The sequence below is a fragment of the Cyprinodon tularosa genome, unplaced genomic scaffold (genome assembly GCF_016077235.1).
Source record: "Cyprinodon tularosa strain WSP-4 unplaced genomic scaffold, ASM1607723v1 ctg198, whole genome shotgun sequence".
Classification (NCBI taxonomy): Eukaryota; Metazoa; Chordata; class Actinopteri; order Cyprinodontiformes; family Cyprinodontidae; genus Cyprinodon; species Cyprinodon tularosa.
Window position 1 is genome coordinate 1,211,890 of NW_024038724.1, and position 12,441 is coordinate 1,224,330.

The window sequence follows — 12,441 nt, forward strand, 5'->3', positions numbered from 1 at the left end:
TCTTCTATTTTGGCAAACTCATCCTACGTATAAAAAGGGCGTTTGTAAAAACCATCCCAAAAAGACCAAAAACACTAATTAAAAGCCTAAATATTGTCTTTAGTCTTGTGCATTCCATAAAAACATGGAACACATTTTCAGATAGACCGGAAAGGACACTCGTTTAAAACACCTCGATTAATAACGGAATAAAAACGAGTTTCTGGTGACGGCACCGTGTAAAATCTTCCACTGGAGATCACCAGTTTGTTTTTTAATTGGAGGTTTGTATAAAGTCCTCCACTTGGGGGCTTTTTCTTAAAGTTTTTCTGCTCAGATGCAGACTGGCCGGTTCTGAAGATGTCTTTGGGTAATTGCTTTCGTGCAGCTGTGGTATAGGGCTTTCTGGTGCATATTCGATAAAAAACATTCTCTGTAGGTCCAGGTTGAGAGCAGAGGTCTGCTTTGCTCGGGGAAGCAAGGATCCAGGGTCAGGCCAGGAGAGGATTCTGTATGGTTCTGACCCTTGCAGTACGAACAAAGGAGGTCCCTCTCCTTAGCTGACAGCTCTTCTGAAAACGGAGAGTATGGGACAATGACGTACCTATGAAAGCACAACTATTCACCCAAACTGACATATTGCAAGGAGAGCATTACTCAGAAAGGCAATCAATGTGTCCCAGACAACTCTGGAGGAGCTGCAGAGGTCCAAAACTCAAATGAGACTATCAGCAGAAAAGCTTATATTTGTACACTCTACAAATATCTTCAAACAAAACCATGCTGAGGCTGCTCTGGTCAGATAAGACCACAACTAAGCTCTTTGAACAACAGGGAAATGTTTTTTATGTGTCATACAATATTTACAATTCACAACAACCAGAACAAAGGGTTCCTCTGATAAAACATGGCATCATGGAAGCTGACCAGAGTTTGTGCACTGGAAAAAGTATCTAAAAGTTAGTAGAAATTGCTTGTAATAAGAGAAAAGTAAAAATAAGAAAATGATATTCACCCTTAATTTGAGTAGGTAAATAAGATTATCAGCCAATGAAGTTAGTATTTTTAATGATTGATATATTATGCACTTGGAATGCTTATTTAATATGTGAGTAGTTTTATTCCATTGGCAAAGAGTCTCACTTTGCTGCTTAACTCAAGAAAAAATTCCTCTTATTTTAAGAAAAAGTGACTCACTTAGATAAAAAATTTTTGCAGTGTGGAGGGGTTAGCTGGAAGCTTATTCAGGGCAATCCTAAAGGAAAACCTGCTAATATATCGGCAGGATACCTTAATCCTACAGGCAGAGCTGCAATAGAGTGTCTTAGTTCAAATGGGAATGTGAAACACACTTAAAAAAATGCTTTTCATTCACACTGTCGTTCGAAACTATCAGAACTTCAGTGCTTTAGCGAATAAGTGGGCAAAATTTTAGTTTCTATATGTGCAAAAGTCTTACAGACATGCCCCAAATGTGTTGCAGCTATAACTGAGAAGTATTTACTCAGAGGAACTTTATAGATTTTAACTTCTAAAAAGACATTTTGACAAACCTTGTCTTTCATATATGATATATAAAATTAATTTTGGCTAAATAATGAGCTCAAATGTGAAGAAGTATGAATCCCCTTGTGAGTAGCTTTCTCATGTGTTTGTCCTGAATAGACATCAAATATTTTCCTCCCTCTCCTCCCCACCGTGGCTCCACCTCTCCCACTGACCCCAGCTTTCTAATTGGATCTCATCACCATTTCCTTTCAGTTTTTCCCAGCCAAACTCTCAGGTCTAGAGAAGGGCTTTTTTATTTTTTTAGTGTTTTTCTCTTCAACTCACAAACACCATCTGAAGCAGCAAGATTGCACTGAATCCTGGTAAGTTGTTTTACTTCCATCAGGCCGTTAAGAGCTGAAACTAGCAACACATCTGCAAGGTGAATGAACCTAGATGTGCTTTGAGAAAAGAAGTCTGTCCTCCTGATATAAACTGAACAACTGTAAAATATTCTAAGTATTCAGCAGCAAACGGGAAACATGATTGCTCTCTGCCAAACCCTTTTCAATAGCTGTTGCTGTGTGATTTCTGTTTTGCAAACACATGTAATTATTTGCTAATTTTTAGCACAAAGAACTCAAATGATGTAATTACGGTCATATAATCATAATAAGTCCCCATGTCCATTCTGTATTCTTTATCCTTAATACAAAAACAAATATTAAGATATACCTTTCATTTAGAGCAGTGATGTTTTGTTACTTTTATCTATTTCATAACAACCATTTGCAGGGAATCACTTTTAATTATCCTAATTAATGCTGAGATTATTTTACAGTATTCTGAGTCATTTTCAGCTCCTCATATGTTGGGGTTAAATGTTCCCAGTATGTCTGGGCTTCGCTTTGCCACCTCATTTCTATTATGGTCTAGTAAACAAACCATTCTATACCCATGTACTTCATATCAGATTTATTATCAGTGTGATAGTTAAATATTTTAATTGATTAGCATAGAAGTTACATGAAATTAAATCTCTTTGTTTAGTACACTTTAAATAGTTTGCACTACACCTTATGCCCAATGGTTATAGTACACTTCTGTTAAAAATGTCAGATTATGACCCCTGAAATAATTAAACTATGAAAGATGACCTTCTGGTTTATGTTAATAGTCCAATTCACATATTTACATCTCTAAGGAGCAAACTGTAATCCGATTACTGATAAATCCTTGAATTTATAAGCTGTCAAAGCCCATATAGTGGTAACCAGAGCAGGTATGGTTTGTTAAAAAGTCCGAACAGAACTTCCTTTGGTAAGTGGCTCCTTTTCATGCCAGGAGAAGGCAATTACATACATTCTAGTTATAAAATTAAAAAACCAAAAGCAGTTTGTTATCCTCCACTTGAACGAACATGGATGATTGATTGGTTGGAATCTTTAAAGGGAAACACCGTTTTTTTACATTAGGCCCTTGATTTTACGTTATTACATCATGTTCTACTCACCCATATGAGTTTTGTGTCATTTGGAGCCGTTCTGAAGATATTCCGTTAGGTTATATCCAAGTAATGTCTTCCTATGGGCAACGAGTTGAAGGCACAAACTAAACTGTTCATAATTTATCATTTATGGTACGCCAGCATTCATAACATGTAGGCGAATCACTGTCCCCCAGACATCCGCGGTTATATTTTTCATATTTATATTTTTATAAAACAAAGCAGAGTGTGTATGAAGTCATCCGCGCGCTGGACTGGAGTTGTGACAGGCAGCCCTGGCCACAGGCGGCTACGCTCTACCCCTTCTATTCATTCAACGAGCTAATCTGAATCGTTCAATTCCAATTACGAGAGAGAGATCATCTGTGGTAGTAGCACTAGATATCTTCCAGGCATGTGAGTGAAACTAGCAGCAGTTTAGCGAACCGCCGGCGCGCTTGGATAACATATGTGACGCTTCGTTTTTAAAAGATATAAATATGAAAAATATAACCACAGATGTCTGGGGGACAGTGATTCGCCTACATGTTATGAATCCTGGGGTACCATAAATGAAAAATTATGAACAGCTTAGTTTGTGCCTTCAACTCGTGGCCCATAGGAAGACGTTACTTGGATATAACCCTAATGGAATATCTTTAGAACAGCTCCAAATGACACAAAACTCATATGGGTGAATAGAACATGATGCAATAACCTAAAATCAAGGGCCCAATGTAAAAAAAAAAACGGTGTTCCCCTTTAACTTTGCAGCAATAACACATATTGACTATCTGTAGGGAAAAAAAGCAAGTAGCAAGGAGGTAACAGGAAGTCACTCAAACAGGTCTGTAGGTTCTCTTTTTAGTCTCAAGAGATTTAATGGTGCTTAGTTATCTATTCAAACAAGCACAAATGCAGAATTTTCTCTATATGCACCCTCACCTACTGCTGCACTGATTCTCACTTTACTGTTGTTTAAAATCTACTCCTCTTTCTGGAAACATTAATGCTTTATCGATATTTGTATTAGTTAAATGAGCTGTATGCATCTGTGATTAACATTATATTTATGATCAATACATTTTAAAATCCCCTTTTTTTATGATTTCATTAGAAACATTCCCTTTTCTAATTATCTGGGGTCTACAGCTGCTCCAACTCTCCAGTGTTTGTCCTCTTGTCTGAGCTCTACTGCTGCCAGGAATGCTGACGTGTGATTCTTCGTCCCACCCTCATTTTTTCCTCACTGTTTCTCTCCAGTTTAGTCTCCCTCCATGCTTCTTTGTGTGCAGATGTTCTGAATGAAACATCCATATTTTAGGCGGTAAAGATGCTGATTTAGCAGTTTGGACTTTTCCTGTAAATTTTGCACACTGCTAACAGTAAATCGAAGTAAATGTTCAGTCGTTAAGTAAACGATCCAATTTTAGCTGTAGTTAACAGAGTACTTAAGTAATAAAATGAGGAAAGATTGTTTTTTTAAAGGTCTCAGGGTAGGGCGTGTAGGAGACAGACAAACATGGTGGGGTCAACGTGATTCTCTGGGATACTTTTCTTTATAGGGGAGAAGGGAAACTGGTCAGAATTAATGGTAAACAATGGGCAAACAATAGGCAAGGTAAGGCAAGGCAAATTTATTTGTATAGCACAATTCAGTACAAAGACAATGCAAAGTGATTTACATGATTAAAATATAGAAAAATAAAACAGAATCAAAACAAGTAGAAAAAAAATAAAACTGCAGAAACAAAATAGAACAGACTAAAGAAAATTAAAAAGTTGAACTAATGATGTTTCAGTTGAACTGTTTAACTAGAACAGTCGAAGGCAATCCTAAACAAATTTGTTTTTAGTCTTGATTTAAAGGAACTCAGGCTTTTCGCACTTTTACAGTTCTCTAGAAGTTTGTTCCAGATAAGTGGAGCAAAGGAACTAAATGCTGCTTCTCCATGTTTAGTTCTGGTTCTAGTTATGCAGAGCAGGCTGGAGCCAGAAGACCTGAGTGGTCTGATAGAGAAATTTCAGGCTGTAAAGGACTTCAGACTGGAACAGAGGTTCATATTCCAGTAGGACAACAACCCTAAACCAACAGACAGAGCTACAAAATAACAGTTTACATTAAAAAACAGTTATCTAGAGAAAAGACCACCAAGAACCAAGACCTTTAAGATTAAGATGTTGTCAAGAGCCAAGATTAAAAACCTGCCATAGACATAAACCCACTAAGACTGTGATGGCTGGAACACATAGTTCTGAAAGGTATTGTGTCAGCAAGGCTGAAAGCAAATGCACTCTCAGTTTTAGCTCTATTAAAAGTTAAAAACCATGAATCATTTCCCACCTAATAATAATTATGCAGAATGCTTTGCTTTGGAAAGCTGTGCAAAATCCCAGTAAACTTGTTAAAGCTTTGTGGCTGTAATGTGACATAATAGGAAGCCCTATAAATGTTGTCTTTAAAGGTTTATTAAAATATCTGAAATCCACATAATAATATAAAAACACAGTGAAACACTTAAACAAAACTCCCTACTGAACATTTGAATAAAACAAGAAGAATAGTGAAATCTTCTCTGCAGCATTTTTAACTCTAATGAGTTAATACCTATCCACATGCAAAAGTAGGACAGAGGAAGTCTAACTTTAATTTAATCATTTCCTAATAGTCTGTAGGCATGCAGTATTAAACACCCCAGAAGTAATAATTAAAACACGTTAAAAAGAATAAAAACCTGTGACCCATAAATCACCTGTATTAGATTTATGATTATAATTGATTTTCTTTTGTTTGTTTTTTAAATTAGATGTGCTTAGTTCTACCAAAGGAAATAAAATATATAAATTCAATATCTGGTCAATTATACTTGACTGCAGCTGCACTGTATAATTTCATGGGTTCAAATCCAGGTCAGAATTTACGGTGTGAGGTTCTCTCAAATTTCTCCTATGCATGGTGTCTCAGTGCTAGTTCTGCAAAGTGCTGGTGGTGTTTTTAGGGTGTTGTCTATTGATAACCTGGAACTACTGGATCCAAAGACCTGGAATAGGAGGTTCTATAGAGGATGGAAGATTGCATCCTCAGAATTATTTGTCATGTTTTAGTTTGTAAGCTCTACCGCCACAGATACAACACATACCCCACAACATCATACTACCCATACACTCAAATACAAAGTTTTTATCTAAAAAAAAAAAAAAAAAAGTAAGACCTTTTATAACCAAATGCTTAATATTTGTTTGTTTTCCAAGAAAAACTCCCCAGCAGCACTCGTTTTAGTTAACAGCTGGAGTTCAGCATATTTCCTTAGAAGAATCTTCTACATGTTTTATTGTAGTTGTTTTAACTATGATTAATGACATGCCAATAAAGTTTTCCATTTCAAACTGCCTGACATGTTCATGGAATTTCTTCTATACTAGCATGCTCCCTCCTGCTATTATTATCATAAAATTGTATTTACAATACAATATTTTCTGTGCTCTACTGTTATTTTGTTTAAATATGTTTAAAGCTGTCTGATAGCTTTCATATTAGTGATTAAAACTCTACTTCTTTACTCTTTAGCCACTCCAGTGCAATGACCTCACTCCGCCTGTTTGCCTTGTTATATTCCCTCATCGCCCTACAAGTCTGTTTTTCCAGCCAGTTGGAAGACAATAAAATCCCTCCCAGTCTGTGCACTGGCCACCCTGGCATCCCGGGCTCTCCTGGGGTTCATGGCAGTCCCGGTCAGCCGGGAAGAGATGGAAGAGATGGGAGGGACGCTGCTCCGGGAGAGAAAGGCCAGAAGGGAGACAGGGGGGATCCAGGTACTCCTTTCTGTCTATTACAACCACAGATGATCATCACACTTTTCAGATTGCTCAGAAATTTAAAAAATTGTATATTGATTTGCTTTGTATTATATATATATTTCCACATGGTGCATAATTTTAACAAGAGGCAACAGAGTAATAGAAAACCAACAGACCCAGCCATTATGAAAAGCCTGCTTTGTATTCAGTGTAATTAAATTGATCGAAAGAGGTTGTGGCCAAAAAAAAGCATCAGTGTGGTGTTTGCACAGTAAGAACATACCATGTATGAAAACAGGTGTCCTTTGTTTATGGAGGAAAGCAGCAGATGATGTGCATGCTGGTCAAAGTTCATCTGTCTGAAAATCTCTATAGGTTATTGTATACATTTGCTGTAACGGAAATGATTATTTGCAGAGTTCCAATGCAGTAGTAATTAGAATATGCCAACTTAAATTATGAATATCCACAAAAATGTTATAATACAAAGTCTAAGGGGTTAAAATACTGATGTGTCTACAGAGAAATAGTGTATCTTAAGCACCAAAACCCTTTAAATCACGCCACAGCACAGTGATGGGCAGTGCTGGGGATGCACCTATCTAAATCTTTTTGGGGTGAACTAAACATGCTGTTTTTAAAGCAAAACCAAGAAAAACTAAACAAGTGTGGAAGTCCAAAGGTCCTGGGCTTTGATTCCTGCTCATAGGTGCCTCTATGCAAACTAGAAAAAAAGAAGCAGGCTCAGACAAAATGGTTTTATAGTTAGATATTAGTGCAATAATTTTTGTTAAAGGTGAGGAATTTTTCTACCCAGTGAATATATGTGATTTTTTGTAAAAAAGAATTTAGACACTATTTTTGACAGCTACCCAACATGCTTTTCTTCTCATTTTCTATAGTTAAAATAAGATACAATACATTTTCTTAGACTTAATATTCCCGGTCCATTTGTGTGTATGGACATGGACATTTGCTTGGGATTTTGAGCTTTTCTTATTTTGCATACTCTATTGTTATCCTGCCAACAAATCCCAGTTAAAAAAAGAAAACCATATAAGACTCTGGTTGAAGGGAAGTTTGGGAAGGAACTGTCCTTATTTTCATGAGGACTTCCATTAAAACGTATTAACGTTTGAAAGGTTTAAGAAAGATTTAAGATATCTTTGTCAGGTTTAGTAAAAGTTAGTTGAGGACACAAATGCAGAGATGAGGAGGCAGGGATGATTTCTCGCCAATTTTATTTAATTTTTTGAGATTTTACGACACTAGGAAAAGGGGGTATGAGAGCAGCAAAGGACCACAGGTCGGATTCAAACCTGGGTCGGCCACATTGAGCACCGAGGCCTCCGTACATGGGTCGTATGCGCTAACCACTGCGCAACCAACACGCCCCTTTCTAATTTAGATGTAAATGGTAACAGAAGCACAAAGAAGAAGAAACTGCAAAGGAGGTGTATATATGGGAGACAGAAAATAATGGGCTAATGAGCTGATAGGGTGCAGGTGTGGATAGAAGTAACTAGAAGGGAGCAAAGGGGAAAGGATACTGGCACAAGGGGGCAACAGAGAGTAACACAAGAAATACAACACTGCTTAAATAGAACTAGAAAGCAACTAGAAAGACACAAAATCGAAAAGAAACCAATAAAAAAAATAAACGCAGAATGACATAAATCAAAATGTAACTGAAAACTCAAAAATAAACTTAAACAGAAGTCCACAAAGGGCAGAATCGTGACTATCTAAGCTTTAAAAAATATATATTTTTTTTTAAATGTATTTTTTTCTGTTTGATATGTGCAGTTGGGATGTTAAATAATAATATTCTAAAAGCTTTAAAGTTTGTGTCATTTTAGCTCGTCTATTTATGTGGACTTTTCAGAGAGCCCAAAATGACAGTTTATTTGTTAACTAAGTTTTATAAACAATACAAGTTTTCAGAATAAAGCGCTCATTGAGACAAAAGACAAATAATGATTAGTGTTATTAAATAGATTTATGACATGTTGCATAAACACTACAGCTCTCCATCCCAGATTGCCTACAGGGAAGGGGTTATTTGTGACATATTTGTTTTTTATGAATGATATCTAAATAATATGGGCAGTTAGCAAGCAGATGTGTATTTTATACATATATAAAGAAATGGTTTGTTTAGGCCCAATTTACTCAGAGGAATTAAGAGAAAAGAAATAAAAATAGCTTGAACCATCTGCAGTCTCCCCTACTTCTGCTAGCTAGGTAATGTTTTTTTTGGGGAGTGTTGATGATTTCTGTGAGGTTTCGCCTCTCATGTTTATACTCCTTTTCATTTCCAGGTGAGACGGGGATGCGAGGCCTAACTGGAGATAAAGGTTACACTGGAGAAAAAGGGGAGAGGGGCCAGCCAGGAGAGTGTGCAGTGGCTCCTAAATCAGCTTTCAGTGTCAAACTGTCTCAGGGTCAGTCTTTACCTCAAAATGTTGGCGATGCCGTCATCTTTGACACAATCCTCCTCAACGAACAGGGGGATTACAACACAGAGACAGGACGCTTTACCTGCAAAGTCCCTGGAGTCTACTACTTTGCGGTGCACGCCACTGTGTATCGCGCCAGCCTGCAGTTTGACCTGATGAAGAACGGTCATGCTGTGGCGTCTTACTTTCAGTTTTATGGCAACTGGCCCAAACCGGCATCTCTGTCTGGCGGCTCACTGCTGCACCTCGTCCCCAGCGATCAGGTGTGGGTCCAGGTGGCTCTTACAGAGTATAATGGGTTTTATTCTAGCACCAAGACTGACAGCACTTTCACTGGCTTCCTTGTCTACTCAGACTGGAAAAACTCTGCTGTTTTTGCATGAGGTGTCTGTAAAACATTCATAAAGCAATCCCAAAGAGGCAGATGAAAAACAAACTCCTTTAGCCTTTCCTTTATTGCTTTCTGTGGTTGAGGAGCTAAAGTTGAAGGAATTAGCTGAAACAGCTGCAGTATTTCTGTGTTTAACTTGTATATATCTACAGATGATGTGTCAAAGACGCTGAATATTTCTGTTTGTTCTGAATCTGCTAAACACTTCAATTGGTGACATTTATTTCTTCTCACAGATGTTGCACATTGGCTTCTGGATAGACGCCGGCCTTAGATTCAAGTAGCTGTCATGTCATCGCTGCACTGTGTGCAGTGAAACATTAATAAATCTGCAGACCACATAAAAGCCTCTCATATTTTTGGCCAGATTTTAGGGGAGAAAGTGAAAAAGGAAAATAGTTTTCTGAGTCATTTTAGTATAACATAAGCACAGCAGGTCTCTGAATGCTTTTGTTTGCAAACTCAAACCTTTCCCGACTCCAATCAGCAGATTTCTCTGTCTGTTTTGGTTTATTTCAAGAATATAAAACAAAAAGTTCAGCTTGACTTAATAACAGATAATTCGTTACTCTTGTAACCTAACTATAGGTTTCCACAAATGTTTTCTATTATTCTGTTTTCTTTTTATCATATTATCAAGACTTCTCTAATGTCCTTTCATATGGAAGACCTAGAGAGTCATTAAAACAGAAAAACAGCCACTTCAAATGTAACATTTAAATCATGCTATTTGAAAAGCATTTTCTAATTGCGCGTTTTGTATTTATGAATTTGTAGCACACTGAGGGTCATGGAAATGTTAAATGGAGAGGGGAGGGCAAAAGGAGAATGCAATTTCCAAAAGGATTTGAAAATGGAAGATAAAAAGAAATGAAATGAGGAATAATATTTTTAAATGTGTGATTAGGAGAGGTATTTGTTTTTTAATATTCAATATTAAATTCTGGCATTTAATATTGGATTAATAAATACAATTTACAACTCCTGTTTAAGAATTCAAATTAAAATGCATAATAAGAAAATGCTTTGAAATTGGATTTCAAGTTGCATGATTTAAATGTTACATTTGAAATTACTGTTTTTCTTTTTCAAGGACACTCTTGGTCTTCCGTATTTTTACCATCCTGGAATAAGAATCTACTTCCCAACTTTAAGCTATTCAAAGCGCAGAGGCTTGACTTCGTACTAAATCTAAAAAATAAACTCATATCAGCATTCTTAGCACCTTATCTCACCTTTATATCTCAATATATGACCCGGCTCCTGATTATGTGTCTCAGCTTTAAACCAAACACACAGAATCATAGTCTTCCATACAAAACTAAGAATATCCGTGTTAAAAACTAAGGGGTCTTCATCATGTGGCTCCTCCACCAGTGAACTGTTTAGCTCTGCAACTTGATCTGTGGAGTGATTTAAAAACCTAACGAAAATAATTTTTCCTCTATTTTCTCATAATGTTATGCATTTATGTTGTAAATGCATTTTGTTGAACTATTTTGAACAGCTTATATTATACAGAGCTTTGTCTCTGAAAGGTGCTTTTTAAATTTGGGATAATCAGGTCCGTTCTTTGTTCTCTGGTGCAGAATTTAAAAAGGAAGAAGCCTTTACAAAACTGTTCCCACAAAGTTGGTGGCATAAAACTGTGGCCTATATGGCTCATCATCTGTTGACCTCATTGTACAGTACAGGTCACATGCTACTAAGATACCACACTAGGATTTCACTGAGATCTTGAAATCAACCCATTCTTTCACAGGTGTATGATTTATAGTCCACATGCTAAGATGCTGGATTCTATACAACTTCGAAGTGTTAAGAAGACTCCAGGGAAAAGTTTTTCCAGTTTTTCAGCTTTCTAGAAATGTTCCCCTTAGAAAGAAATCACCAGTCAGACATTAGTTATCTCAACTTCAGCCTCTGAAAACACTCCATCCAGCCATCCTACTGATTTTCCAGATGATCAACTTAAAATTGAAACATCTTTATGAGCCAATATTTAAATTACAAGTATTTAAGGATAACTGTATAATTTGACTCATGTTGTGTCAATTTAAAGTTAAATCATTTAAAATTACATTCGATTTAAAATACATGTTACATCTAATCAATAATTTATCAATTTTAATGTGACTTTTTTACACATTAACAAGATCAAAAAGTATTTCTCTCTGAGTTTTATTACTAAAGCAGATGACTGCAAAAGCAAATACAGAAAAAGGGAACAAATTTATTTTCCACTGGATTTATTCTGTTTTTAATGGTTCCGCCATTTCACCATAACTTCCCGGACCAATGAGTTGCCTTTCAACTCTGTCAGCTGCTTGACGTAAAACATTTTTCTGTCTCTTTCCAGCAGTAAACAATATTTCTATTAATAGACAACTGTTTACGTAGATAGTTCAATTGTAATAAAATGTAATCATGCTGTTAACAAAGATGACATCAGGTGAATATTATCCTGATTTCTCTCTTTAACACTCCCAACCATAGTTTAGGTAGAAATATGTGCTTATAATCATTCCCTGCTGGGCCAAAAGGAGCTTAATCAATCTCTCTTTGGCATCAGTCACTTATTTCCATTGGTTCACAGCCTGCAAAGTTCTCTGGAAATGTCACATCACTGCCTGAAGTACAGGCCAGCATGGGTGTCTGGTTGAATGTAAGGTGATACTCTAACTCCTGGATTGAAATCTAGGGGTATAAATGATAAAAAGGCAATCTGTTTTTATAAATAACAGGCTCACAGTAAACTCAGGAAAGAACCTCACAGATACTGGAATCAGATTTCCTTAGAGCTGAATATTACCGTCACAAACATTTTATATACGAGACTG

The 12,441-nt window shown here is 36.6% G+C and overlaps 1 protein-coding gene across 1 annotated transcript; it reads left to right on the forward strand.

Annotated features, from left to right (window-relative positions):
- The first annotated feature begins 1,743 nt into the window (after nucleotides 1-1,743).
- On the forward strand, nucleotides 1,744-11,034 carry c1qtnf5 (C1q and TNF related 5). The gene is made up of 3 exons (XM_038283968.1): nucleotides 1,744-1,850; nucleotides 6,522-6,766; nucleotides 9,073-11,034. The coding sequence occupies exons 2-3, from the start codon at nucleotides 6,535-6,537 to the stop codon at nucleotides 9,591-9,593; spliced, it is 753 nt and encodes a 250-aa protein (XP_038139896.1). The 5' UTR covers nucleotides 1,744-1,850; nucleotides 6,522-6,534; the 3' UTR covers nucleotides 9,594-11,034.
- The last annotated feature ends 1,407 nt before the right edge of the window (nucleotides 11,035-12,441 follow it).

Coding starts and splice junctions, on each gene's coding strand:
- c1qtnf5 (XM_038283968.1), top strand. CDS start 6,535: ATGACCTCACTCCGCCTGTTTGCCTTGTTATATTCCCTCATCGCCCTA. Junction 6,767..9,072: donor GGGAGACAGGGGGGATCCAG/GTACTCCTTTCT, acceptor TTTCATTTCCAG/GTGAGACGGGGATGCGAGGC.